The sequence below is a fragment of the Colletotrichum scovillei genome, assembly GCF_011075155.1.
Source record: "Colletotrichum scovillei strain TJNH1 chromosome Unknown Contig00009, whole genome shotgun sequence".
Classification (NCBI taxonomy): Eukaryota; Fungi; Ascomycota; class Sordariomycetes; order Glomerellales; family Glomerellaceae; genus Colletotrichum; species Colletotrichum scovillei.
Window position 1 is genome coordinate 1,170,978 of NW_023336267.1, and position 24,792 is coordinate 1,195,769.

The 24,792-nt window shown below is 54.1% G+C and overlaps 7 protein-coding genes across 7 annotated transcripts; 3 read left to right on the plus strand and 4 right to left on the minus strand.

Moving 5' to 3' along the window:
* Positions 1-4,302: 4,302 nt before the first annotated feature.
* HER10_EVM0012706 (uncharacterized protein) lies at positions 4,303-7,121 on the minus strand. Its single transcript, XM_035482094.1, has one exon. It carries the CDS (start codon positions 7,074-7,076, stop codon positions 6,744-6,746), a length of 333 nt encoding a protein of 110 aa, XP_035330239.1. The 5' UTR covers positions 7,077-7,121; the 3' UTR covers positions 4,303-6,743.
* Positions 7,122-7,398: 277 nt separating this feature from the next.
* On the plus strand, positions 7,399-8,223 carry HER10_EVM0004095 (uncharacterized protein). Its single transcript, XM_035473749.1, has one exon. The coding sequence runs from the start codon at positions 7,566-7,568 to the stop codon at positions 7,983-7,985; it is 420 nt and encodes a 139-aa protein (XP_035329175.1). The 5' UTR covers positions 7,399-7,565; the 3' UTR covers positions 7,986-8,223.
* A 297-nt stretch (positions 8,224-8,520) lies between these two features.
* Positions 8,521-10,136, minus strand: HER10_EVM0003587 (uncharacterized protein). The gene is made up of 2 exons (XM_035473259.1): positions 9,861-10,136; positions 8,521-9,791 (listed from the first exon to the last, which is right to left on the minus strand). Exons 1-2 carry the CDS (start codon positions 9,877-9,879, stop codon positions 9,196-9,198), a joined length of 615 nt encoding a protein of 204 aa, XP_035329106.1. The 5' UTR covers positions 9,880-10,136; the 3' UTR covers positions 8,521-9,195.
* Positions 10,137-11,615: 1,479 nt separating this feature from the next.
* HER10_EVM0008978 (uncharacterized protein) lies at positions 11,616-13,645 on the plus strand. The gene has a single exon (XM_035478483.1). It carries the CDS (start codon positions 12,422-12,424, stop codon positions 13,139-13,141), a length of 720 nt encoding a protein of 239 aa, XP_035329791.1. The 5' UTR covers positions 11,616-12,421; the 3' UTR covers positions 13,142-13,645.
* A 799-nt stretch (positions 13,646-14,444) lies between these two features.
* Positions 14,445-15,257, plus strand: HER10_EVM0010735 (riboflavin kinase; the record flags this gene model as incomplete). The annotated part of the gene is made up of 3 exons (XM_035480186.1): positions 14,445-14,564; positions 14,748-15,137; positions 15,198-15,257. The coding sequence occupies 3 exons, from the start codon at positions 14,445-14,447 to the stop codon at positions 15,255-15,257; spliced, it is 570 nt and encodes a 189-aa protein (XP_035330024.1).
* A 448-nt stretch (positions 15,258-15,705) lies between these two features.
* HER10_EVM0004322 (transcription factor) lies at positions 15,706-18,004 on the minus strand (the record flags this gene model as incomplete). The annotated part of the gene is made up of 3 exons (XM_035473971.1): positions 15,706-15,756; positions 15,818-17,586; positions 17,758-18,004. The coding sequence occupies 3 exons, from the start codon at positions 18,002-18,004 to the stop codon at positions 15,706-15,708; spliced, it is 2,067 nt and encodes a 688-aa protein (XP_035329206.1).
* A 2,155-nt stretch (positions 18,005-20,159) lies between these two features.
* Positions 20,160-23,562, minus strand: HER10_EVM0007177 (major facilitator superfamily transporter). The gene is made up of 6 exons (XM_035476742.1): positions 22,801-23,562; positions 22,246-22,748; positions 21,659-22,181; positions 21,350-21,386; positions 21,168-21,237; positions 20,160-21,074 (listed from the first exon to the last, which is right to left on the minus strand). The coding sequence occupies exons 1-6, from the start codon at positions 23,145-23,147 to the stop codon at positions 20,911-20,913; spliced, it is 1,644 nt and encodes a 547-aa protein (XP_035329575.1). The 5' UTR covers positions 23,148-23,562; the 3' UTR covers positions 20,160-20,910.
* Between the last annotated feature and the right edge of the window lie 1,230 nt (positions 23,563-24,792).

Here is a 24,792-nt window from a genome sequence, read left to right on the forward strand (position 1 = left end):
ACGTTAAACGCCCATATCAGGCCATATTCAAGACTCAAGAGAACGCTGGTCCTCTAGTGTCGGCGACTACTTGGGACCATGATTAATATCTTCTGCCCGTCTCGTGTGTGTGAACGCAATTGGGACGCAACGCCGCGTCCGCGTTGCCATGTGGGATTGGGTTTCCCGGCTGTTGAAGTTGTACTTGTTTCTTTAGCTTTTGCTTTTTGGCGGCTCGATATCCGCCGCCGAGGCTACCTGTTTTCTCCCGCCGCTGGGACCCTACTACCAACTAAAGCAATGAGTCTACGGATACCTACCTTACCTATCTGCATAGCAAAGCACCTCATGGCGAGAAAAGCAAAAGGAAAAAAAGAAAAAGAGAGAGAGAGCGTAAAAGACGCCGGGCCAGGATGGACGCAGAATCGGATCGGTCATGTAGGTCAACTAAGGTTAGGTCAGCTCTAGTGCAAGCTTGCTTTTTGCTCGAGGTTCATTGATAGCGTGCCGACGTCCTTTCGGCTGAGAATTTCCTTCTGAGTTAGCATGTGCGGATCACGTACATTTGATGCATGCTAAGGTACGGATAGTAGTGTACTGCGCAGAGCACCTCCAGTAATACCGTGCGGTGTGAGTCCCTTTCCTCCCCATGCTCCCCTTACTCACCTCAGTCTTTTGGGCCATGTCTTCTTCACATTGTTCTATTCGTGCCTTGGAATTGCAAAGTGGGAGGTGGGTGGGCGGGTTGCTTTGCAAATGGCAGGGGGGAAAACACAATGGGAATGGACGTGGGAGTCGGAGTGGGAGCGAAAGTGGGAACCGACAGGCTTGTGCAACGAGGCAGGGATCATGGACCGAGTAAGATGGTTCAGTCTCTCTCAGTCTCTCAGAGACAGGCCTGCTCAGAGAGAACCAGCCTTTAGCCTTCCAGGCCCAATTTCCAGTCTCCAGAGACAGAGAAACTGCTGTTTGCTCCTCATCCTCAGCCAGGGAGCATGCACGATGGGATGATGCTAGTACGTAGCAAAGCAACGCAACCTCCTGTAGCAAACCGAGATACCCTGATCCTGCTGTTTGTGTCCTTTTTTTCTTCTTTTCGTTACTTTCCTTTGGCTGTCCCTCTCTCCGTGCCTCTCAGTCTTCCCGATTACGCCTCATGTACATGCCATGGTACCGTGTCATTCCTCAGTAGCACTGCAAGACAGGACAGGGAAGGAGACGGGCCCTTGCGAGAACTGGCCCGTTCCCCAGATTAGAGAATCCAAGACTCTCTTGGGGGAAAAAGAAAGCAACGACAAGAAAGCCACAGGCCGATCCCAAAACGCAAAGAATGCCAATGGAAGCCCTGGACCTAACCAGGTTACCAGGCAAGTGTGAAGCACGATCAGCAAACAAGCAAAGCAAATCTCCTGGCCGGGGGCCGGGAAGGAAATAAGAGAGAGGGGGAAAAAAAAGGAAGAGACAAAGAGGCGTCAGGTTTCGGATGGTTCTGGTTGAGAAGACGACGAAGAGGTTTCCAGAAGCGAGCAAAATAGGAAAATGAAGTCACCGCGGGATCTTTCCTAGTACCGGCCCTTTGAATTAGGATCGTTGGTACGAAGTATGAGATGGTGAATGCCATTTCATTTCCAACCAAGCCACATTGCGGCGGTGGTGGCAGTGTACTAAGTCAACGGGATAATGTAGGATAGAGCATATGAGCAATGGAAGGAAATCCAGAAGACAGGGCCCATCGGATGGAAACCTGTAACAAGCGACCGTTTGTTTCTTCCCCTGGTCATCAGTGGTTGACTGGGGCCGTTTCCATTTTGCTTTTGTGACGCGGCTGTCCACTGAAATCAAGCAGAATACAACCTTGTGTCTGTGAAATAGATTCAAGGGTCTTCGAAGCGGCGCTTCCCGGCCCTCGGTCTCTGCGCGGGCAACAAAAGCAATGTGATGTTTGGTGAGGTACCTCATCAACGTTGCTGTTGCATGTCAGAGGATATCCGTGGGCCGTATGGCGATGTAAGGTACAAAGTAGCGGAAGTATCCGCCAGGGATGGATACCTACACGTGAGCTCTCATGTGTTCTTGGGATTGGTATTGTCTTATTGGCCCGGTCGGAGTGCCCGCGATGAACAGACAAGAGGGTAAATTAGGGAGGAGCTGCCCACCTGAGGTCCATGGTTCAGCCAGGAGCAGCTCGTCCGGTGCAAACTTGAAATGGCGTCTGGACTCTGGACTCTGGAAGCCTGCTGAGATGGGCAAGTCCTCCAAGGTATCCACATGGTCTAAAGTATCGTCGAGGCCGCGCCTGCTGTGATTTGTCCGTTTCCTGGGGCGCCCTGGGACCTTCCGAGGAGCGTGCGCCTGTCGCCAAAGTGAGTTGGACTGGACCTTCCGACGAGGAAACCTCCCTTATGCGTAGGTACGCCGTATGGTCCTTCGGATTTTCGTCCAGTCCTTCCTCTTGAGGTACCTGCCTGTACAGATGTTTCCACCAGATGTCAAGGTGAGGTAGGTAGGTACGGACACTCATGACTAGTTTCAGCAAGAGAAGAAAGATGATTGTTCCTCTTTTCGTAGGTAGACAATTCCTGCTGACTGCTTCGTCGCATGGTACGTACGTCCAATCGCGCATCACTTGAGGGCGTTAACCATCATTTTCCTCGGATAGTTGCAGAATCAGAATGTTTACCCCACGACATCGACTACCTTGCGCATTGAATACACCAAGTCTGTACCAAAAGGGCACAGCGGTGCGTCCGCCTCTTTCTGCGTCGGTACCGGGGCTCTACCAAACTTTGAAGCTGCTCTTTCGGTAACATTGGGCTCAAGACTCGATTTGAAACGGGCAGCTCGAACGAACATCCAGTCGATCTCAAGCATCAACTGAACCAGCAGCCGCCAGCCTCGACCCGACCAAATCCCTAGTGTCTCTCAGTGTCTGCAAAACCATCCGCATCTATCTTAGACCATCCTGTCTCTGTCTCTGAGGTCTGAGTCTGGCCAACAACGAATCGGGGCAAAAAGTACCAAGAACGACGAAGTCCATTGCACTAGCTAGACATCGGAAGAAGCTAATTCTTGCCTCAGCCCGCAGGCACATCATCCGCTCCCCCGCGGGCCTTGCGAGCTGCAGCCATAACCAACCATGACAAGAGGGCACAACGCACGCGGCGTCCCACGCCATGCCCGCCGCTCAGACCGAGGTGCCGTCGCCACGAGGCCAACCGCCGATGAACTGCCCCGGGTCTCGAACGGACCTTGGCCTAGCGAGCCGGCCGAGTCTTCCGAGCATCTCGGTCCCCCAGCCTAGGAACCTTAGCTTTCTTTGCTGCTTTTTTCCCGATGGATCCATCTTGGGCATGTTCTGAGCTTCCGAGTGTACAACGTTTCTGTTCCATTCATCATGGGCGTCGCGGACCTACCGGAGGATTGAAGACCAGCCTTGATCCGCAATGCCACCAATTATCGGCCGTCGGATCTGCTGACAAGTAGCAACATGCTTGGATCAAGACGCTGGAATCAATACCTCAATCCATCTAGTCAGATCCACTATTGGCACGAAAACGCAGTGCTGGGAACCAACAACCCAGAGAGCATGGAAACCCAGCGTCAAACTAGCGCATTTCCGCATTCCTACGCCCACAGAAGCTGACACAGAAAACACGGATGCTACCACAGCCAACTGCATCCCGCCCTGCAAACGGGCGGCGCATTAGGAGCGTTGCCGCTTTCAGGCCAGGTTAGTTCAATGTGGCATCCTTGCTAGCCACGTGCGAAGAATGCGCAGCCGTACCCGTATCCCACCTCCCGCAATCTTGCTTGGAGTTTGGGGCCGCTCTGCCGCAAACTCGATTACAGAGGCCCAACTGCTGGCCGTGGCAAGCCACCGTAACAACACTTTTCAATTCTATCAGTACGGCCCAGAATATCGTATCATGGAGCCTCGTCGATTTCGCCGTGCCGATGCGTCATCTTGCAAGGTACGACCTCCACTTCCTTCCAGGGCTGGCAGGTCCGACATCCTACGGAGTACGACTCATGGCCATCGTGGGCCGGACCAACCCTGCAAGAGATGTTTTCCCCCGACGGCGCGTCTGGCTGTGTGACCGCTACTATTCAGGACTCATCGGCACCGACCTTACGCCAAAGCTCGTGCCTAGCCGCCTGTATTCGTGCAATCCACCACGAGACAGGGCTGGTCGACTTAGTAGGGGTGTTCCACGGCGAATGCATCCTTTTTGCGCTTCCAACTAGTAGTCGGGAATGGTTGTACGGCGTGTCTCTCCAATACCAGCTGCATACATCGTGCCGTCCTGTTCGCCCTTGAGGGATGATGGTTCCACCTTTACAACGAAGTGCAGGGCTGGATCAATCCGAGACATTGAGCCGATGTGGTCCATGGAATAGGAACATTGTGCGGTCTTCTGGAAGAATTCTGCCCCTTAGATTTCCTGCCGTCCCAGATTAGCGACTCGTCTCTTTCCCGCCTACCCTCCACTGGGCCACGCGGGTCCCGATAGGACCCTGTGCAGACGGGACGTCAGCCTCGCCATGCTGAGGTGCTGCGATGGTAACCGCTGTCGGAGCAAAAGACCAAACAAGACAGCCTTTCCGTTCAACGCCACGCCCCGTCATGCATGTCAAACATGCACATGTCGAAATATCCAAAATAAGGAGAGGGAAAACCACCCCTTTGCAACCGCCGTAACCCGAAAGAGACAAGTTCTTGTTGATTCAAATCTCGAATATACGCAGTCCCGAATGACAAAGATGCCACAAACAGACGTCCGGTAGCAGCGGAAGGCATGGAAGGCACAGTCTTCGCAGTATGCGCAATGCCGACCTGGAAGATCATCCCAACATCTGCAGGCTCCGTTTCAGAAGTTCCAACTGGAGGAGCCTACCCGCGAACATCCATCACCGGTCATCTCCGTGTCAAACACGCAACGCGATCCCCTAGGCTCCCCCTTATCCGACATTTGACAGCTGATGACACGCTGTCAGCCAGGCAGACCTTCTGCCGTCGCGGCTCACCTGAGGACTTTTCGCCGGCAATAACGTCGTGGTGGACTTTTCTCTGCAGGCCTCGCTTCTTAACGCTGCTGATCCCGCAGATCACATTCAAACCCAAAACAATACTGCCGCGAAAGTCGGCCCCCTTCGCCTAGTCTGGCAGGCCCCATAAGCAGGGGCTAACGGCGCCCCGCGAGTTCCACGGCAGGCCGCACGCATTGGTCGTATCGATTTTTTGACATCTCGACGCGTCTGCCAGGAGCCTCATTTTAAACTAACCCCGTATTCAATATATTTAAGCTTGCCCACCTTCCATTCTTGAAACGGGGGCGCTATTACTGATACTCGAAAGGCTTGATGGCACATGAGAAGTCATGTGAAAGCAACCAAACCCGTGTCCGCAACGCGACCCTCGACGTTGCATTGTATATTGCGGCGAGCCGGAACAGCTGCACGCACACGCCGGATGGCAAGCTGCTGCAGACACAATAATGAGTCTCACGGAATGGGATCATCGTCTGAATAGGATTCGGTCATGTATACGGCCGATCAGCCTTCTTCGTGAGTCGCGTGTCGAGAAGCAGAGTGCCACGCTCGATCCCCTGCTTCCATTCCAGCAAAAGAGTCGGACTGCTGTCTAAAATGCTTGTTTGGAATTTCTCCGTTTGAAAACTGGCCTCGAGCTCGCCTGGCTAGCGTGGAAACCATGTCAACTTGCTGCATGGCCCTGAATTTGACAATGCATACAATCTCGGCTCTCGCCGGTCAGCCGGGAGACACAAGGCCGCCAGGCTCGCCGGATCAGGGGGGCGGGTGGCATTGCTTACTTCAGGACTACTCGGACGACAAGGCTATAGAAGAACAAACGATCATCACAAGTAAGTAGCCGTCTTGCATACGGCATATAACACATTGACATGGACAGATTTTTGGATGAATTGGCCCGCAGGATCCCAAACATGGGTCTCATTTCAGTCCGCATATGGTATGGCATAAGGTAGTGTCAACCAGTGTTGCGGTTAATCTGAAAATGGTCTATAGTCATCGTTGTGTGCAACCTCATTCTGCACGCGCCATCATCGGCGCTGTGCCGCCTCCTATTTCTGTCAAACTGGGATCACACTTCCGGGCGTTTGGACTAATATTGTCGAGTCCCAAATCCTGCGAGAGACAGGAGGAACATTGCAGTGGATGGCCCGGCTTATGGACAACTTCAAGATCGTTCCTGGAGGAGGCGCAAACGATCGTGGCTTGGTCCTTGTAAGAGTTATGGACCCAAAGCAATGGGCACCCCGAAAGCCAAGCCTCGGAATTTGCGTGGGTGGTAACGTTGATGTCTGAAAGGATGCAAGTCCGTTTGGTCGACTGCCTTTGGACTCGTCACGCAGCCATCCCGCGCCACCCGAGGTATTCAGCGAATCAAGCACTAATGGGCTCAAGCATCGCTTCGGCCGAGATCTACAGCTTCAGACACAGGAAGCGACAGCAACAGTCAGGCCTTTGCCAACAATGTGCAGAGCAACGACAACATCGCAGCATGGCGTTTGAGCCCCTTGGTCAGCCGCTCCCGGCGGCTCAGTCGCTCTTGTTAGATGCGATGCGATCTCCAGCAATTCCAAACGTCAACAGCCAGCGAGAAAGAGCATCGAACAGCATCATCAACGAGGAATATTGGGGGTGAGGATATTATACCATATCGATCAGACTGCCTCGATGGGATGCAGACATGGTGCAAGTCGACTTTGCGACCACAAGACCAATCAATAGTCGTCTAGGCCTTCTCTGGTACCCGTGGACGAACACGCATGTTGCCAATTTTCTACCGGATTGGACCGAGAACGAAACGATTTGATAAAGCCAAGCCTTCCATTCAGTGTGTGGCGTCGAGACCAAGTCCGAATGCGGCGCTCTCTAGAGAGCGCCATCTGGTCAACTCGGCCGTAAACGCTAGACGGCGCAAGATTCTGGATCTTTGCGAACAAACGTAGAAGCTCAACCTCTTGGCAGAGCATCGACTGTCGACTATTGAGCCGCTTCAAGGTTGATTTGCTGGTGGTGCAAGGTGACACGAAGAGATCTTGTTGAGAGCTCATCGGAATAGCTTAGGGGTAGCTACGGTATCTAGAGGCATTGGGAAGAGCTAGGTTGGCGCCAGCTCCTGGTTCAATTGCCCGGTGTACACATGTCATTCTTTGCTGACTTTGCAGTCAGTCCAAGGATGGAGGCTTACCTTGCAAGTAGGCAGTGGAAATAAGAATGATTATTGATTTGATGAGAATCCGGGGTAAGCCGCAAGTGGCCAGAGTCGCACCTGTCTGGTCTGGCTAAACGTATGGATGACGTCATGGTCCCGAATGAGAGCATCTCGACGTAGCTAAGGTAGCTCCTCCCTCACAGTCCTATGTCGTGATTGCAATTCCTTTGCTGAACTTCTACGCAGAGTATTCCTATCATTCGGAGCCTCAATTCTTCAATTGCCATTACAATTCCGTGCCAAGAAAGACGCAGCTTCTCTAGTTTACAACATACTTCTTCGCCCCCATCACTATAAACCGTAAAACCACAGCCACAAAACCACAACCATGACCTCCCAAGCTCTCCTCCGCACCCTCACCCTCCGCGCTGCAGCGGCCCGCACGTCGTCATTCCGTGCCTCGCTCCCCACGACGACCGCGACGAGACCCTTCACGGCGTCCTCGACGACGAGGTTCGCGTACAAGGACACCCAGGACCGCGAGTCGCTGAACCCGGCCTCCAACGAGGGGACCAAGACGGGCCGCGACACGGAGGTGGCGCACGAGAAGGAGGCGTTTGACCCGTCGACGACGCGGCCCAAGGGCGAGAAGAGCGAGGACAGCGGCACGCTTGACGTTAGCGGCGCGAACCAGGCCGCGTCGAAGCCGCAGGGGGATAACCCGGGCGGGAAGGGTGCTGGACGGAAGGAGGGGGGTGGTGAGGGGAGTAGCGGTGCTGGGAGTGCGCCCAAGGCTGGGGAGGCGTGAGGTTTGCTGTCGTGAAGTGGAATACTTGGTGTCGGGTTTGTCGTGATGAGAGGTTTGGCGAAGGGGGTGGGAGATGCGTGGCGGGGTGAAGGAAGCTGGGATTGAATGGGAGGTGAGGGTCAAGAGGGTATGGCATGGCATGGCAGAGGTGGTAACGGAAGATATCATTATCATCAGCATCAGAACCGGGAGAGAGATCGTTCCTATCCCGACTTTTAATTACATGACCATTGAGCAACTACGAGGGCAGCAGCTTGTGAGTTCACCTAACATCTTTCTTGGTGCTGGGCTATAAAGGTGCTGCCGGGCTAAAGAGAAAAAGGTGCATGCCTGCCGTACACGATGTAATCCAGAAAACAGTCAAAAGAGCATAAAAAAGGCAAAAACAACAGAAGCCGACCGAGGTTCGAACGCAGGAGTCCTGAAGAGTACGGAGCATCACGCACTAGTCAGCACTTCACGGCTTTCACCCCTCGGTCACCAAGGCCCGATATTTGTTGTTAGGACAGGAAGGCACAAAACTTCTGATAAGGCAGGCCTCCTAGGTGGTCAAGCCAGATGCATGTGTGTATGTGTATACCGAACTATCAGTCCCGGTATGTACCATGCGTATTGAGTAGCTCCCTACCATGGACCTAGATATCTCGTGTGCTATACGTATGGAAATCGAAGGCGGGGCTCCTGGTGTATGAGTATTTCAGGACGCCCGAGTGATTCACTGCCTTGCCCGCCCTGGGATATGACCTACCCGCCCAGAATACTCACCAGACAGCCTCGCGAGGCTCTATAGCCGATGAATCACCACCGCTCGTCAACAACAAGTACCTGGGCCGTATGGTCGAGGGGTTAATCGGGCTGCAGAGGCCCCGGTTAGGCAGTGAAGTCTCCTGTCTATTTCGGGATCCAAGTTCGATTCCTCGATCGGTCGTCCCATTGTTGTTTTTTTGTATTTTTTGTATTTTTTTTTTCTCCCTTTTCTTCCTCAGTTTCCTACTTTTCTCAAGTTGTCGTAATATGCATGGGGGATATCAAATGCAGCCTCAACGCCAAACCACTCACTCCCAATCGAATTTGAGATATCCCCTACTCCCCTTCCCACCGCGCGCCTGCCGTCTGCCAATCGTCATGCCGATGATGTCTTGTTCTGTCTCTCTCTCTCTCTCTTTCTCCTCGCAAATCCCAGTCCACGCCTGAGCCACACTGGCAGCCTTTACGCATACAATCCATCGGGGTCATCATTCTCCTCATCATCATCATCCACCACAACAACAGGCTCCTTCTTCTTGGTCAAGTCCTTGCGACACATCGGACAGCTGCCCTTACTCCTCAGCCAGGGGCTCACGCACTCGAGGTCGAAGCGGTGGCTGCTGTGGCAGGGGAGCTCGACGACGAGCGGGTACTTGTCGTTAAGAAACTTTTCGGCGCAGATCGGGCAGGCCTCGTCTTCCTTTAGGGATTTCTTGGGGACGCGGTCGAGGGAGTCGAGGTACTCGTGGGATACGCCCGGGATCTCGGTGGGCGGGGAGGAGATGTCCGATTCGAGGGCCTCGACCAGGGAAGAGAGGAAGGCTGCGTTTTGGGTGTTGGGCGCGGTGGAGAAGAGGGTTTGGAACTGTTGCTGGAGGAGGGTGTAGAGGGCTGCTGCGTCTACGGGGGTCGGTGTCGCGTGCGGGTTGTGGTGGGCGGCGGCGGCGGCGGCTGCATGGTTGTCGGTTGTGAGGTTTGAGAGGAAGGAGGTGAAGGAGGACATGTCGATGCGGCGGGTTCCGTCTTGGGTTGAGGGCCCGGGCTTGATGTTGTGCTCGACTGGTTGGGGGGAGTTAGTCATTGTTGGATTGAGTTTGGGGAGAGAGCATAGGAGGGTTATTGGTATACCTTCGTATTGTGTAGCCATGGTGGGCGGATGCTCTGCTTGCTTCGATTTTGGCAGATCTTTCTGTGATGATACTGGAGTGAAGCGACGAGGTCTGACTGAGCTCTGGATAGAGGTCCACCGATAGAACCCAGGAATTGAGGTTTGAGTAGAGGACGCGGGTGTAGGTGGTTGGCTAGATTTTCTTTGGTGCAAGGATGGAGGCTGCCGCGATGATGTGGCCTAGGCAGTCGTTCGGTGTCGCACGTCTCGGTCAACGCGGGGTGGTGGGATGGACGGATGGCAGAAATTGGAAAAAGGTGAGGGGAAAAGCAGCGAGCTCCAGCCTCCGCGGGGGATTGGAGTCGGAACCCACCTCAGAGAGCTTCTAGCGCGGAGCTGGCTGCAGGGATCAGGCACCCCGCGTTGGTCTGGCTCGCTTTGCCTTTGCTTCATTTACCTTTCACCTTGAGTAAGCTCATTTCATTGTTTCTTCAACTCTGACAAGCCTTCATCTCTGTAAATCCAATGAAACACTCTTCCATAAGGCGACTAAATTGATTAGTCTCCTTCAGATTCTCAGGTCGTGGAATTCATCCCAGTGTTCCGAGGTCTCTTCAAAATGTTCATCGGTTTAACGTACGATAGCAGGTACCAAGTCAAAAACTTCCCATCAGAGGAAATCCTGCCTCTTGACTTATCACAACTTTTTATTCTCCTCGTCATGATTCTCAGTTTTTCGGGAGAGCCGTTACCAAGGCCTGCTAATCGAAGACCTCCAATTGAGAGAAATTCCGCATTCTACGGTAGCGGATTCCGCGGTGGTGGAGTTTACGATTCGGCGGACTGTCCGCGTTCCCCACGTCCGTCCAGTGTGGGCCTTAACGCCGAAAAGGTAAGACATACACCATTCGTTGTAGATTTACAGGCTGGGTTCGAAAGCTGCCGCTGAAACTTTGAACACCACCCATCAGGGGCTATCTACTACTGATATTACATGAAGCAGTCAAAATATTTCAGAAAGAATAATGTCTTCGGGGAGGCTTGAGGGGCTGACCAGATCATGTCTGGATGGAGAGAGAAGATCCATCATCCGGCGTTAAGCAGCCACCGAGCTCTCCGTGTAAGGCGGAGCTCTGCATGACTTGCGGACTTTTCCCAGCTCGAGGTCTTCCGTCTTGGCTTCCTTCCCCCGTCCTTTTCTTTCTCTCTTTCTTTGGTCCTCGTTATCGCTTCCTAGGCACCCAAAACGTCTCGTCGGATTTGCGGTCAAAAAATTGCTGGAAGGACATAGAGCATGACCAAGGTAAGGTAAGGTAAGGTAGGCAGGGCTTTCTAGCCGAGTACGTGGTTGCTAGTCATGTGCGAAATGTGCTTTGGCATTCTTCAAGTTCATGCAAAGACCGTTTTGCCTGAATGCGAGATTGTGCTCCACGGTGTAAGTGTAGATGAGTAACCGCCAAGTAATGCCAATACGGACTTCAAGGTGAACCGTGAACCCCCCCCCCCCCCTCTCTCTCAAAATCAGAGACGAAAAGCTCGAGACTCTGCGAACCTGATGTGGAACCCCGAGCGTGGAGAACCCGTTGTCATGATCCCGAGGCGGTCTCCCCGGCGTCATTCCACATCGACGCTACCTTGTACCTACTTCTACTTCTTTTACCGTGACGGCGTTAAGAGAGTGGAGCCTTCTTTGTAATCCACAGACATCTGTAATAACCTCTATACTTGCACTCTCCGCAGAGGGAGGAACTAGACGCTCAAGAGATAAGTAGAAAACCGCTCCGACCTCCCCTGTCCAAGCTTGAAAGACAAACCGTTCCAACTTTTCGCAATCGTCTCTTTCATTTGGGTTTTCCCTCTTCCCCCCGCTGTAGTTCGCAAACACCCCCTCCCCATCAAGTACCATCCTAGTTGTCAACGGTCTCCAGTCGCAGACGCAGGTGCCATCTTGTCGTCATATCCAAGGAACATTGCTCGACAGCCTGCCTCTTCCACTCCAGCTCGTCAACCAGCACACGCGTCTACTCTTAACCTCTCCGTCTCTTTGCCTAAGACCTTCTATCAAAAGGTACAATAGCCTCACGCTTCACCCCCCCCCTCTGTGCTCAGTCTCGCACTCCCCCCATATAGCCTCGTCTTTAAATCACCACGCCCCCCCTTCTCGCGGCCCTGTCTCACCAAGTACACACAGACATTGTAAAGATCAAGCAAACTTCATTAGGGTTCGATAAAGCACCAGCGCCAGCCAAGCTCTCATAAAGCCCGCATCAACATATCCCACAGACGTCCTGCACTCTGCTCTCGCGCCTCTCTTTCTCTCAACTTGTTCTTTTCTTTTTCTTTTTCCCACAGACTGGAAAGAAGCGCCAACCGCAGCAGCATCACAGACAACCATACCCGTTTACCACTGCGCCAGATACCCAACCCGTCGGACCCGACATCTTCGTCGTATCAATCATCTCACCTTTTTCTTCTTCTCTCTGTTCCATAGCGACAAAGGGAAAAAGCTACAGCAAAAAAAAACAGTCAGACTCCGATTTGATCCAAATTCTAACAAAACAACAAACCCAAACACAACACAATGGCGCACAACGCCGCAGTCATCGGCTCCACCGGCCTCGTGGGCTCCCACATCCTCGGGAACCTCATCACCTCGGAAGCCTTCGCCGCCGTCAACACAATCTCCCGTCGGCCCCCCAAAGCCGGCGGCCTGACCCTCAAGCCCGTCATCGAGCAGGACACCTCGGCCTGGCCCCCCAAGCTCGCCGCCCTGCAGCCCACCCCCACCGTCGTCTTCTCCGCCCTCGGCACCACCCGCGCCGCGGCCGGCAGCATCGCCGACCAGTGGAAGATCGACCACGACCTCAACGTCGAGCTCGTCAAGGCCGCCAAGGCCGCCGGCTCCAAGGCCTTCATCTTCATCTCGAGCGGCGGCACCCGCGGCGCGCTGAGCGCCCAGGCGCCCTACAGCAAGATGAAGAACGGCGTCGAGGATGCGATTAAAGAAGCCGGGTTCGACCACGGCATCATCCTCAAGCCGGGCCTGATCTTGGGCGCGCGCGAGGAGAGCCGCGCCGGCGAGGGCGTGTTCCAGTCCGTCGTGCGCGGGTTGGGCATGCTGCACCGGGGAGTGCAGGATACGTTTGGCCAGGAGGCCGAGGTGATTGCCCGCGCTGCCGTGCACGCCGCCGTCCTCGTCGAGCAGGGCAAGGCGCCTGCCGGTCTGTGGGTCATTGAGGCGCCCGAGATTGTGAGGCTTGGGCGGACCGAGTGGAAGCACGGCGCCTGGCCCCGGTCTTAGGTCTCGGGGAGGTTCAGACGGGTGTTTGTCAGTGGCACCCAGAGAGCCAAGGTCAAACCTTCTCAAGAGGACAAGTACGCCCCTCGTCGAAATCGTTCTTTTCCTCTCCTGGTCTCACGCCATCTGTCTTGTCTTGCGGGATGTTTCGGTGGTATCACGGCGTCCCGGCCCGGGGCTACACTCTGCTTGTGGCCCAATGGCTTCTTTAATCGTGGTTACGGCGACGCAGAGACACAGGTCACGGGTATCGCGGATGATGGGTGACAAACGGTTCGGGTGGAAAAAAGCTTGTTTCGTGTGGAATCACGAATTTTGTCTTTATCCGTTGTCAGTGGGAACGTTGAGAGACGAGGCCGTCAGCAACATCGTGATGCTTTTGTTTTCCTTTTCCCCTTGTTGATATTGTCGGATTTGATTAGTTTTGCTGGAATTTGTTGATATCCCCTCTTGTGTAAGAAAATACCACCCAACTGTCTTAGATAAACGAAGAAAGTTTGCGTCCAGGCAACAGAATGTCATGTATCCATCTACTTATTTATATAACTTATTGAGAAATGTAGTCAACTGTGCTTCCTATGATCAACCTGCTCACGTCTTACACTTACACGGGACGAATCAAGTGCATCTGTGAAAATCATTGGACGAGAATAAGCAAAGAAGATGACTGCATTGTCATACGGCAGCCCCCCGGCCTGCCAGCCAGCTTGTCCTTCCCCCTCCAAAAGGTGGGAGAGGGAGGCCCCACTGAGGTGGTCGGCGCAACGTCGTGCCCCTCCCGATCGCGAAATCGATAACGCACCAGGGCAGGTGCAAGGTGCAAGGTGCACCTGCACCCACTCTCCCTCGAGAGCCTTATCGAAGCCGCCCGAATCGCCCGCATTGGACCTTCCGACTCCAATCAGTCACACCGGAACGGCGACCCCTCCATTTCATCCCGCCGCCCCACCACCACTTTCATCTCATCATCGAAGCGGCTCTCTCTCTCTCACCCAATGTCGCAATCTGTCTAACGTTTCTCGCTCTCACACTGGGAAAAAGATAATTTTGAGATCTTGTCTTACAGCCGCAAACTTCTTTTCAATGTGAGCTATGCTACCTCGTTCCGTCTGATTCCCCTGAATTAACACATTTTGTCAGATACCAAGCTCCACCAGGCTTACTGTTGAGAATCTCACTCACTCACCTCGGTGTTGGATTAATCAGCATCGCGACAACCACATATTTCAACCATCTCTCAACACAGAGGGCAGGGTGTACAAAAAGGAGTCAAGAGACAGGCTAGAAGAAACCAGAAACAGCAAAGATGGTGGCATCAGAGACAACTCGTCCCCTCATCGTCGGCCCGGAGTCGGGCCCGGAGGCTCCTTACCCGTACAAGATGGAAGGCAAGGTCATCTCTGGCTTCGGTCGGGGGTCCAAGGAGGTCAGTCGGTCACGTCTCTTTCCAAGGCAATCACTTCCCCGTTGGCTTCTCTCTGGCTCTGCTCATTCTCATGATCTACACACAAAAACGCCTCAAACTCACACCCAATACTTCTCCATCTACTCATCATCCTCCCCGAGCACGACATCTCATCAAACCTTCCCCATACTAACCCACCCCCAGCTCGGCATCCCAACCGCAAACCTCCCCGTAGACGCCTCCCTCACCCCCTGGATCGACACCATAAAATCAGGCGTCTACTTCGGCTGGGCCTCCCTCTCCCTGCCCCCCTCGCACCCAGACCGCGTCGCCGCCCCCGGCACGTCCTCCACCGCCGGCGCCGGCCCCGCCCAGCCGCACGTCGACTTCCAGCTCTACCCCATGGTCATGTCCATCGGCTACAACCCCTTTTACAAGAACACGGTCCGCTCCGCCGAGGTCCACGTCCTGCACAAGTTCTCTGCCGACTTTTACGACGCCCACATGCGCCTGCTGATCCTCGGCTTCGTCCGCGACGAGCTCGACTACACGAGCCTCGAGGCGCTGATCGCGGACATCAACACCGATTGCGAGGTGGCCAGGACCTCGCTCGCCAGGGACGCGTGGCACCCGCCCAAGGCGCTGCGGCCCAAGGGCACCGTGGACGGGACGCTCGATGCCCAGTGGTTGGTCGAGGAGCTGCCCAAGGCTTAGGCTTTGCAAAAAACGAGAAGCCGAAATATCTCATCATCACATCACATCCTCGTCTCATTCACCTCTCATGATTATGAAGTCTCTTCACAAAAGGTACACAAACAACAAACAAACGAAGCGTTAGAAATATAGAAGAATGCATTCATTCGGAAAAAAAGGTTCTGTCTGTCCAAAACGTATAGGGTCCTTGGGTATTCCCCCTCTCTCCCCGAGGGGTTGTTGGCTGAAGTGAAGTATTTGTGAAGGAAAACAATGAGTTATATGACCATCGATCAATCCTTTCCGCAAAGATGCGCCTTTCCCGGCCTCTCCCTATAACGAGAAAGGGTAATGTCAAACAAATGACGAGAGAACACACTGAACCTTTAAATCAAAAGTGAAAAACGCCTCCAATGCCTCTCCCCTCCCTCTTGTGTGCTCTGATCGCCCCTTTTTTTAGTACCTCACCTCACACAGCCAGTCCATGAGTTTCCTTATTCTGGGAATAGCATGGAAGAAACTGCCATCTGTCAGTCCATGTCTTCTTCGACAACCACACTCTTAAGAGTAGAGATACTCACGTTCATAACAATCAACATGGGGATATCGAATACGTCTCGTTTAATCATCCAGCAATACCGGCAGTCCACCTTGCCGTCCTTCTCAATCTTTGAGATGCCGTGCTCGCCATCGATTCGGGTAACGCGGTTGCTGAGTATGCTCTTGCGCGGGTCCTGCTGCGGCGTCATATCTGACGACGCCGCGCTTTCCGTCTGCTCTTTCGTGCGGTACTTGAGGATCCGACATGTGCGGTTAACGCTGCCTCGGCTGTCGCCAAAAGCAAGATGCGAAAAGTCGTCGTAAAACTCAACCACACTGTCATCGTCGAGGATCTCGGCAATGAAGACAGGCTGTTTCCGTGGTCCGCTCTCGTTCTTGATCTGGTCGGCAAGCGTTGCGGCGGGTGCCTTTGGCGTTGAGAAGCCCGCACGGCCAGTGTTGCGGCCACTGTTGGTAGTCGACCCAGTACCGCCGGTATTGACGTTCAAGTTGGGGTCGTTCCCGAGGAGAACATCCTTGGTCCAGCCTGTTAGAGCGATGAACTCCTTGTTGACGGCGGCAATCTCGCCAGTGCGGCGGAGGACAATAGTGGGTGCCGAGGTGTGGTGCATGAACTCTTCGTACTCGAATAGAGTGCGTTGAAAACACTTCTCCATGAAGATGAGATCCTGACGGCTGAGGGTCTTGGTGCAGGCAATAAATGACGGGCGAATGCTGGCGAGCGCCTTTGCGATGCGCAGCGTCATGTTGGCCGAGAAGCGTTTCGGCAGGTAGTCGATGAGAGCGTGGAAGCCGGCGAGATACGGATACGGCTCTTTTACGGTCTCGTAAATGGACGAAGGGTCGCGCTGCCTCTTGCCGAGCAGCGTGTGAGGGCCGCTCTTTTGAGGGGCGCCGGTCTTTGCTTTGGGCCGCGTCGGGGCGGTTATGGTCTGGGAGTTTCCAACAGCGCCAAAGTTCCCACTTGGAGATCCTTCAAAGGTAAAGTTAGTAGGTTGCGGGCTGGCGGTGTTGTCTGTGCTTGGACTATGTAGGCTTGTTGGGCCAGCAGCAATGGCGTAGGCATGTGGAAGGCCATGTTGCAGATTGCCTTGTTGGTACATGCCGTTGGAAGACTGGTCTACACCCATGAAATCGTTGATCATACCGCTATCGTATACTTGGCCAAATTGGTTATTGCCATTGTTGCCAAAGACGTTTGTGGATCCAAAGTTGACTTCACCACTTGGTCCTGACAGGGAGCCGTCACGCGGAGGGGTCTCTGCGGCGCCTGATGACATGTGCCCTAGCATGCCGAACTCCATGGCGCCATACTGGCTGCCAAAGTTGAGCCCTTCCAGATCAAAGTTGAAGATTGCTGGGTTGCTTGGATCGAATAACGTATTAAAGGGGTCGTTGGCGACCTGCGGCGAGATCATGCCGCCGATAGATCGCGCAGTGTTGCTCGGCTGCGGGAAAGACGGTGATATCGGCGATGGTTGCGCCTGATACGGCAGGCCATCGGGAATGCCGACGGGCGTTTGCTGGCCCGAGTAGACGGGAAATGATGCGGTTGAGCTCTGACCGAAGTACGTGCTGCCTGCTGTCGAGGCCGTATCCGAGGCCCCGCTGTGATGCCGTTGGCCGTTGGGGCGGGCGGGCGCCGCGTTCGGGTTGTAGTTCGGACCCAGTACGGGCCGCAGAGCTTCCGGGGGAGCATCATGCAGATACTTTGCCTTCTTACGGACGCCGTCTTGGCAAGCCTCTGCGAGTCCACGCTTGATGCATCGCTGACAAGGTCGTTCATCTCCTGTAGCCATCCCATCAGCAAGGTTGCATCGCAGACGGCCATGTGAGTGGAGTAGGCAGCTAAACCCCGGTTACCACGGGGTTTTATGTCAAAGCATTACATGACTTCACGGGTGTTCACTTGACCAGAGACTATCGCGAGCCGGACCCTGAGGAATCGGGCAAAGCTTACCGCAAGTCAGATGGGCTCGTTGGCAGGCGAAGCACGCCCGGCGAGCCTTCTTCCTCCTTGGTCGTGACGGATCCTTGGGATCGTACTTCTTCTTGACCTCGCCGTTGGTATCGGCGCCACTGTCATGAGATTCAGCCATCTTTTCGTCGTCGTCGTCTCTTACGGGGGTATCGTCGTCGTAGTCGTGGTCATTATCTGACATGGCATCCGAGACCTCTGGCCCGGTGTCGTCCTGGCCGTCAGGCATGGTGTCGTGGATTTATATATACAAGCCTCCCCTTGGGCAGAAATGCGATTACGGCGTGCGTGGGAGCTGGCGCAGTGACGGCACGGCACGGCACTGCAAGCCCCGGTCCACGAATGTCCCTGATGGTCCGTTTGCGAAACCACACGGCTCACTTTCAAACGTATGTGGGCGGACCCGGCGTCGCGCTGGATAGGCGTCGTATAATAGGAAAGAAAGCAGGAAAATCCTCCTGCGTTGGTGTAGAGTGACACACGCCGGGGTTCTTTCTAGCTGGGCTGCTGCCACACACACAGCTCAAAGTACACCACCACTGCGTGACTAGCTATCTCCAAGACCCGTATGCGTAGTGGCAGTTCGAATCTGCGAATAGGAGTCGAGCCGGACAATTGTTTCCCGCGACGACGTAGTATGGGAGAATAGGGCCAGAAATAGGCGCTGTGCGCTCCCGCGATATAGGCCGGGTAGAGCCTTGTTTTCTCCCTCTCTCTCTTTTGGTTCTCTTTGCGCCGCAGGGGGGCAGGCGGCTTACAAGCAGAGCAGGGCAGGAAGAACGGAGGCGGCGAGCCTTGGGTCTCCTACAGCTCGTATCCTCAGCAGTCAGGAGTCTCCAATAGTGAGTTGGTGGAGAGGAAAGAGGCGTTTCTGGTGCGACGTGCTCGTCACCACAGGACTAGGTCTCTTGGACTCGATGGTTGGCGCAGTCGTCTCGAGACCGGTGTTCGCGTCGCGGACCACATGAGGTCGCGGGGACAAGGTGGTAGACAGGGTCGCTGGGCGGATAGCCGACTGACGGCACTGGGCCGGGGTGATGTGAGGGAGGATTTTAGAGGTCGAGGGAGTAAATGGTATATGCAGGAAGCCGTAGTCCCTGTGCTTGTCTAATGCAAGCATTGACACGCGGTACGAGAGTTTGGTGGGCTACTCTGCAATAAGTAGCACTCGTAGGGCGGATCGCATTCGCAGGTTCTCGATCGCAAGCGCAGCGGCGCAATTGAGGGGAAAGCGGCGTGGGCGGGAGGTCGGGGCAGATTTTGGAGTCGTGATGTTTATCCTCGGTCGGGTGGAAGAGGAGCACGCGAGAGGTTTGTCGTCAGAGCTGACGGCGGTCGGTAAAGAAAACGAGAGGGACGGGATAGACAAGGTACCAAAGTTACGGGCAGTATCCGTAAGGTGGTAAAATACAGCAGTTTACAGGTCCAAGGAGAAAACGGATGCCCCAGCCTCGCTGCTGTTGGTCAAAGATTTGCGTGCTGAGCTGCGGGGTTTTCTTGGAGAAAATGTCACACTCGTCATTCGTTGGGCCAAGGGGGAATGTGGGTGCACCGGCCGAGGAATCCACTATTCGTGCCTTACGAGTCCCTGCTACACGAAGCACCACGCAAAGTGGGATGTTGAAGATGTATATAATACAATGCACAGGTCTGTCCTTCCCTCGACGGGACGCTGCCACGGCTGCACAGTCATCCAGGTCCTCGAGTCTCCCGTTGGTGTAGGTTCTCTCCTTCCCGTCATATCCATCCAAACTAAGGTAAGGTAAGGTGACGGACAGTCGGACTCGCAGTTACCGTTGTGGATTGTGGAAGGCGGTACGGTAGTTCCGAACAGAAACGGAAACAACCCATCTTCGTCTGTACTTTCTTAGACTTTACACCGTACATAAAGTAAGTAGGTACTACGGATACCTCAAGGAAGGAAGGTAGTTTAAAAGTTGGACACATGCCTGCCGCCTGCTCCTGCAGAATACCTTCCATGCCTTGCCTATTATGCACCTGTGCACTTGCCTTGCCTTGCCATGCCACTTGCGCCAGACGCGATCCTAGCAAAGGCTCCTCAAGACACAAACTCGCAACTTTGCATCCTCGCAGCTGGATTCCGACCAGGTTGGTCAGGCCATACTCTGCTCACCTCACCCACGATTTGAATTCCATCATGTCAACTTACCTCATCCACGACAAGACCGGAATTCGAACCCAGGAAACGATGACCATCCGTTTGTCATCTGCTGAGCCTTGGTCTCAACGATTCCAATATGGCCAGGTTCAGTCGCACGGCATTACGTTAGCGACGCAACTGCAAGCCACTTTATTGGACATCTGGCATTCTCACTGTTCCCATTGCTGCATGTGAGATCCAATACGATCTCCGCATCCAACATCCGCAGTCCGCAGTTTGCCTGGTCCCAAGACAAGCCAAGCCGAGGGCCGAGTGACGACTTACACCCAGCTTCACGTCCCTGGACAGTCGTGACACTGCTATACGTGCCACGGCTCGCTGAGGATGAGGGTGGTATCATCGCATTAAGTAACGTTGGTTCTAGCCGACGTGCCGAGCACCGGTCTGTCTATCCATCTGCAGCCCATCAACCGCTCGGGGTATCTCATTGCATGTGAGCACAAAATCAACCAAGGCTTCTCGCCCGTCACTGGCAGCCACTCGGCCAGCCTCCGTATGCCGCGTTACCATCCAGCCTTCTCGCTATGGCTGCCTGATGACCTTTCCATCAATGACAGCCCGACACTTTGGGCACTTGTAGACGGTTACTGCCGTCCACCTCATGACGATCGACGCGATCAACAGCCGCATCTGTTGCGCGCCGACTCCCGCTCACTAGTCGTCCAATAATGCAGAGTGGCAGCCCAGCTCGACTGCCTGGGTCAGGAACGCGCTCATCATGGCAAGATGGGCACCCACAACCAACAAGACCGGCAGCGAGGCGAGATGCGGTCACTGTCAACCATTCACAGTCCGGCAGCCTCTTTGCTAGTCCTCCACACCGATGCGGAAAGTCTGTGCGGTGCCGTCCACGCCTGATCCTTCACCGGCCTTCGCTGAATCTCTCGTTGCATTGTCACCCTCGTCAACTTTCTTTTTGTCCGTGGTGGACTTCTTCCCTCTGCCGCCTTGTCTCACGCCCGCGTGGCGAACCGACTACGACTTCTGATCTTCTTGCCATACTTGAAGAAGATGTACGGGAACGGGAGCATGGCCACCGTCAAGAAGGCGAGCAGTGACGAAGCCCAAGAATATCCAAGCTTGTTATACATTTGCGTTCCGAACAACGGGAATGCGGCTGTCGAAAGAGAAGTCCAAGTCAGCATCGCGAACAAAACACGACGCCTCCCAACTGAGTGGTTGAGAGCGTTGGTGCCACGGGGCAACTCACCAGCGAACATGCATCGCACAAACGCATTACTTGCGAGGGCCGAGGCGGCGTATAAAGGATAAGCATCAACCTGTAAGCCCTAACTTTAGCACAATTCCTGTCGTGTAACCTCCGGTCCTGAGACTGATTCCAAACCCCTGGAACGCCACAAGCGGGGAGCTGGCGGGACATATTCCACTTACAAGAAACGTAAAGATTCCAGTGAAGACGAGGAGAGTCCTGCGGCACATCAAGACGGTCAGCTGCATACTCCTGCATACAAGATGGGAAAACAACATCACCCCACGGTCCGTGGAAGCCTGACAAAGCATGCCTAACGGCCGAAAGCACACGCCAGCACATGAACCTGCAGAAGCCTGCAGAGGGCCTGCTCAAAGCAACCACGGGGTTGTCTTGTCACGGCAGCAAGATGCGCATGTTGCGGAACCACGGGCCTTTTTCCAACTTTGGGTCATGGTTGCGATGCTGTGCGAAGGGAAATGTGAACTTACCCAGCTCCAAAAATGGCGGATCCAATTATGGGCATGATCCAGTGCACATGAAGGCTCCATCCAAACCAAAAGATGCCAATGGGACAGAGGAAGGCCCCCAGGATGACTGGTGGAAGGCGGAACTCTGGCTCGCTGGCACCCTTGACGCCCGTCTCCTTCTCCAAGTCGGCCATGAGTCGACTACGGATACGGTGCCACAAGGGGTCCGTGGCGGCGGCAAGGAACATACCCACGAGGATACCCAGGAAGGTGAGACCGACTTGCCATAGGTTGAAGCCATGGATCGTTGTGAAGACGAGGGGGAATGCGCCGAAGAAAAGGTACAGAATACCCAAGAGAATGGCCGAGAAGATATCGAGGCTGAGGACCATGGGTTCAAAGGCAATGAGCTGGAAGGGACGCATCAAGGATATGCCGATTGTCTTGATGACAGACTTGGTCATGTTCTCAACAGGGGCCTTCCACCGCTCGTCACCTGTCTCTTTTCGGATCTTGCGTGCCTTGGTCCGCAGGACGATCGGATCTGGAAGCAAAAAAAGTCAGCTCTGACAAGCTAGTCTAGGGGCGCACCCTCCATAGACACTCACGATAAGTCTCAGGGACGAATACGACAATGGCGACCAAAAGCGCAAAAGCCCAGATGATCATGACATAGTACGTCCACCTCCAGTGTGCGTTGTAGTTGACGAAGCCACCAATCAGCGGGCCGATGCAAGGTCCGATGAAGGGAGCAAGTGAGTACATGAGCATAGGGGCTTGGAGCTCATGACGAGCAAACAAGTCACTCACTGTGCCACCGGATACGGCGAGGAAGGCACTGCCAGACAAACCGTCGAAAAATCGGGCAACAATCATGGTTGCAATGTTCTTGGCGACTGCTGACGGGATGATCCAGATGACATACATGGACCAAGAGACGAGGTAGATGGGCCGGCGTCCGTAAAACTCGCTGAGAGGGCTCAGGAACATGGGGCCCAAGCTGATGCCAAGAACAAAGACTGACAGGCCAATAGTGCTCACCAGTCGGGAGTTGCCGAATTCTGCATCCATCTGGGCATACGTCGAGGTGTATATGGAGCTTGCAGCTGTACTGTCTTGCATGTCAACATCTCATTACAGAGTCGGTGGTTGGCTTCACTTACACGCAAAAACTCGCGCACGATACAATGGATACAATGAGCCACTTTCTCGCCTTGCCCAAACTACGTGGACTCATGGGATCGCTGTCGCCGCCCTCGAAAGTCACTTCATACTGGTCCTTTTCCGGTTCTCTTGGTGAGCTGTCGTCCTCTTGGTAGTCGTCACAGCTGTAGCCGTTTTGTGACCGCGTCCGGGTCAATGATCTCGACTGACGGAGTGACCGTGTACCGGCGGCGCCCGTGCGGATGGGCTCGAAGCCCGAGTCCTCGTGGACTGTGGCGCTGTCATCATCCTGATTTGATGAATGGCTCTCGGCCTTTTCAATGTCTTTTTCGACTTCGTTCGTCATGATTATCGTCAAATGCCGCAAGGGAGAAAAGCAGCAACGATCCTCGACAATTTTTTTTTCTCCAACTTGGGTCTTACTCAGGGCCACTTGATAACGACTTGATATCAAGGGCGCAGTAGTCGGCCGATTGCGGATGTCGGATATTTGTACGGATATCCCGCGTGGTTATTATGGGCCTGGTTCCGAGTTCCAGCGGTCGTGTGGATCGTGACAGGATCAGATCAGTCTGTTGCTGGGCTGGGCGTTACTTCGAACGGAGGTATGTGCAGGGCAATGGTTTTTATTTGGAAGTGGGAGAAACGGCTCCTCTCTCATTGTAACTCTTCCAATTGTTTCAAAGACGCAAAAGAAGAAACAGCGAAAGGGACGAGTTTGTTCATGGAAGAGGACCTCTTTTTGATGGATTTTGCAGTTTTCCCGATAACAAGGCAAAGAAAGGCGCGAGGACCTCAAAGTGGATTGGCAATGGTTTTTATTTGGAAGTGGGAGAAACGGCTCTTCTCATTGTAACTCTTCCAATTGTTTCAAAGACGCAAAAGAAGAAACAGCGAAAGGGACGAGTTTGGAGAGGACTGATGGAAGATCAGCGTGAAGCACGCAAGTCGACGACCTTACGGTTTGGATCCATGTCATTCAGCCCAGAAGAGGAATAAGGTAGAGGAGAGGAGAGGAGAGGAGATGGAGAGGGGCATGCAAGCGTGTCATAGAGCCCCCTGGATGGGTGACAAACTGTGGGATGGATGACGCTGCGTTGGACCCTCCATCGCCTTGGGGATCTTCCAGTTCTGCATCGGAGCCAACAGCCTATTCTTGCGAGAGGTGGATGAAAGGGTCCAATGAGAAGAGGCCTCGAGCTATTCGGCGTTAGTTCGCGCGAGTTTGCAATTGCTAACATTTTATTAGTATTGTTATTATCTTTTGGCTGCACTTACGTTGGCCAAAAGGGTGACAGAAGGGACGGGGTTCTCTCGGAAATAAACCGTCATGGATATGACGTCGGAAGACCCGAGATTCACCACGACCTTTTTGGCTCATTCCAGACTTTTCACAAGTCGCGGTTCCTCATTCAGCTGGCAGCAGCGGGAAGAGACGGGGGGATCCTCGACGTCTGGAACCTGGGATCATTTGAGACAGGAGGCGCCTGCCACACCTCTTGTCACTTCTGCAACGAGTCACAGGTGCTAAAATTGGCCCTGTAACCTTGATCTGTCGACTATTCGAGCAGCATACGTCGAGAGGTGGTGCTGAGTAGAAACCCAACCCGTCTTGGCGGAATTCCACTCCACGGCTGTTAGACGCGGCCCGATGGAATGGTTCACCGATCACAGGCTCGCAGAGGACGTGCGAATCCGCGATAAGCTTGGTGGTCCTCCCCCATCTATCATACTTTGGCTAGCTTCCGACTCTGTCCCTCTTGAGATCTGACTAGATGGGTTCAGAGTTCAGACTGCCCAGCATGTGGGCTCCTGAGGTGGTCGATCCCCGCTCTCGCATGTCGCAGGCCCAGCAAAAAAAAACACTGGATTGTCACTTTCGCTTCTTTCGTAGAGGGCCGAAGCCGCGAGAGGGTTGTCAGTCACGTTGAATTGTCGGCAGCTTTTCCCGGCACCGGGCGAGACCGTTATCTTGGTCTCCCGCCCAGTGT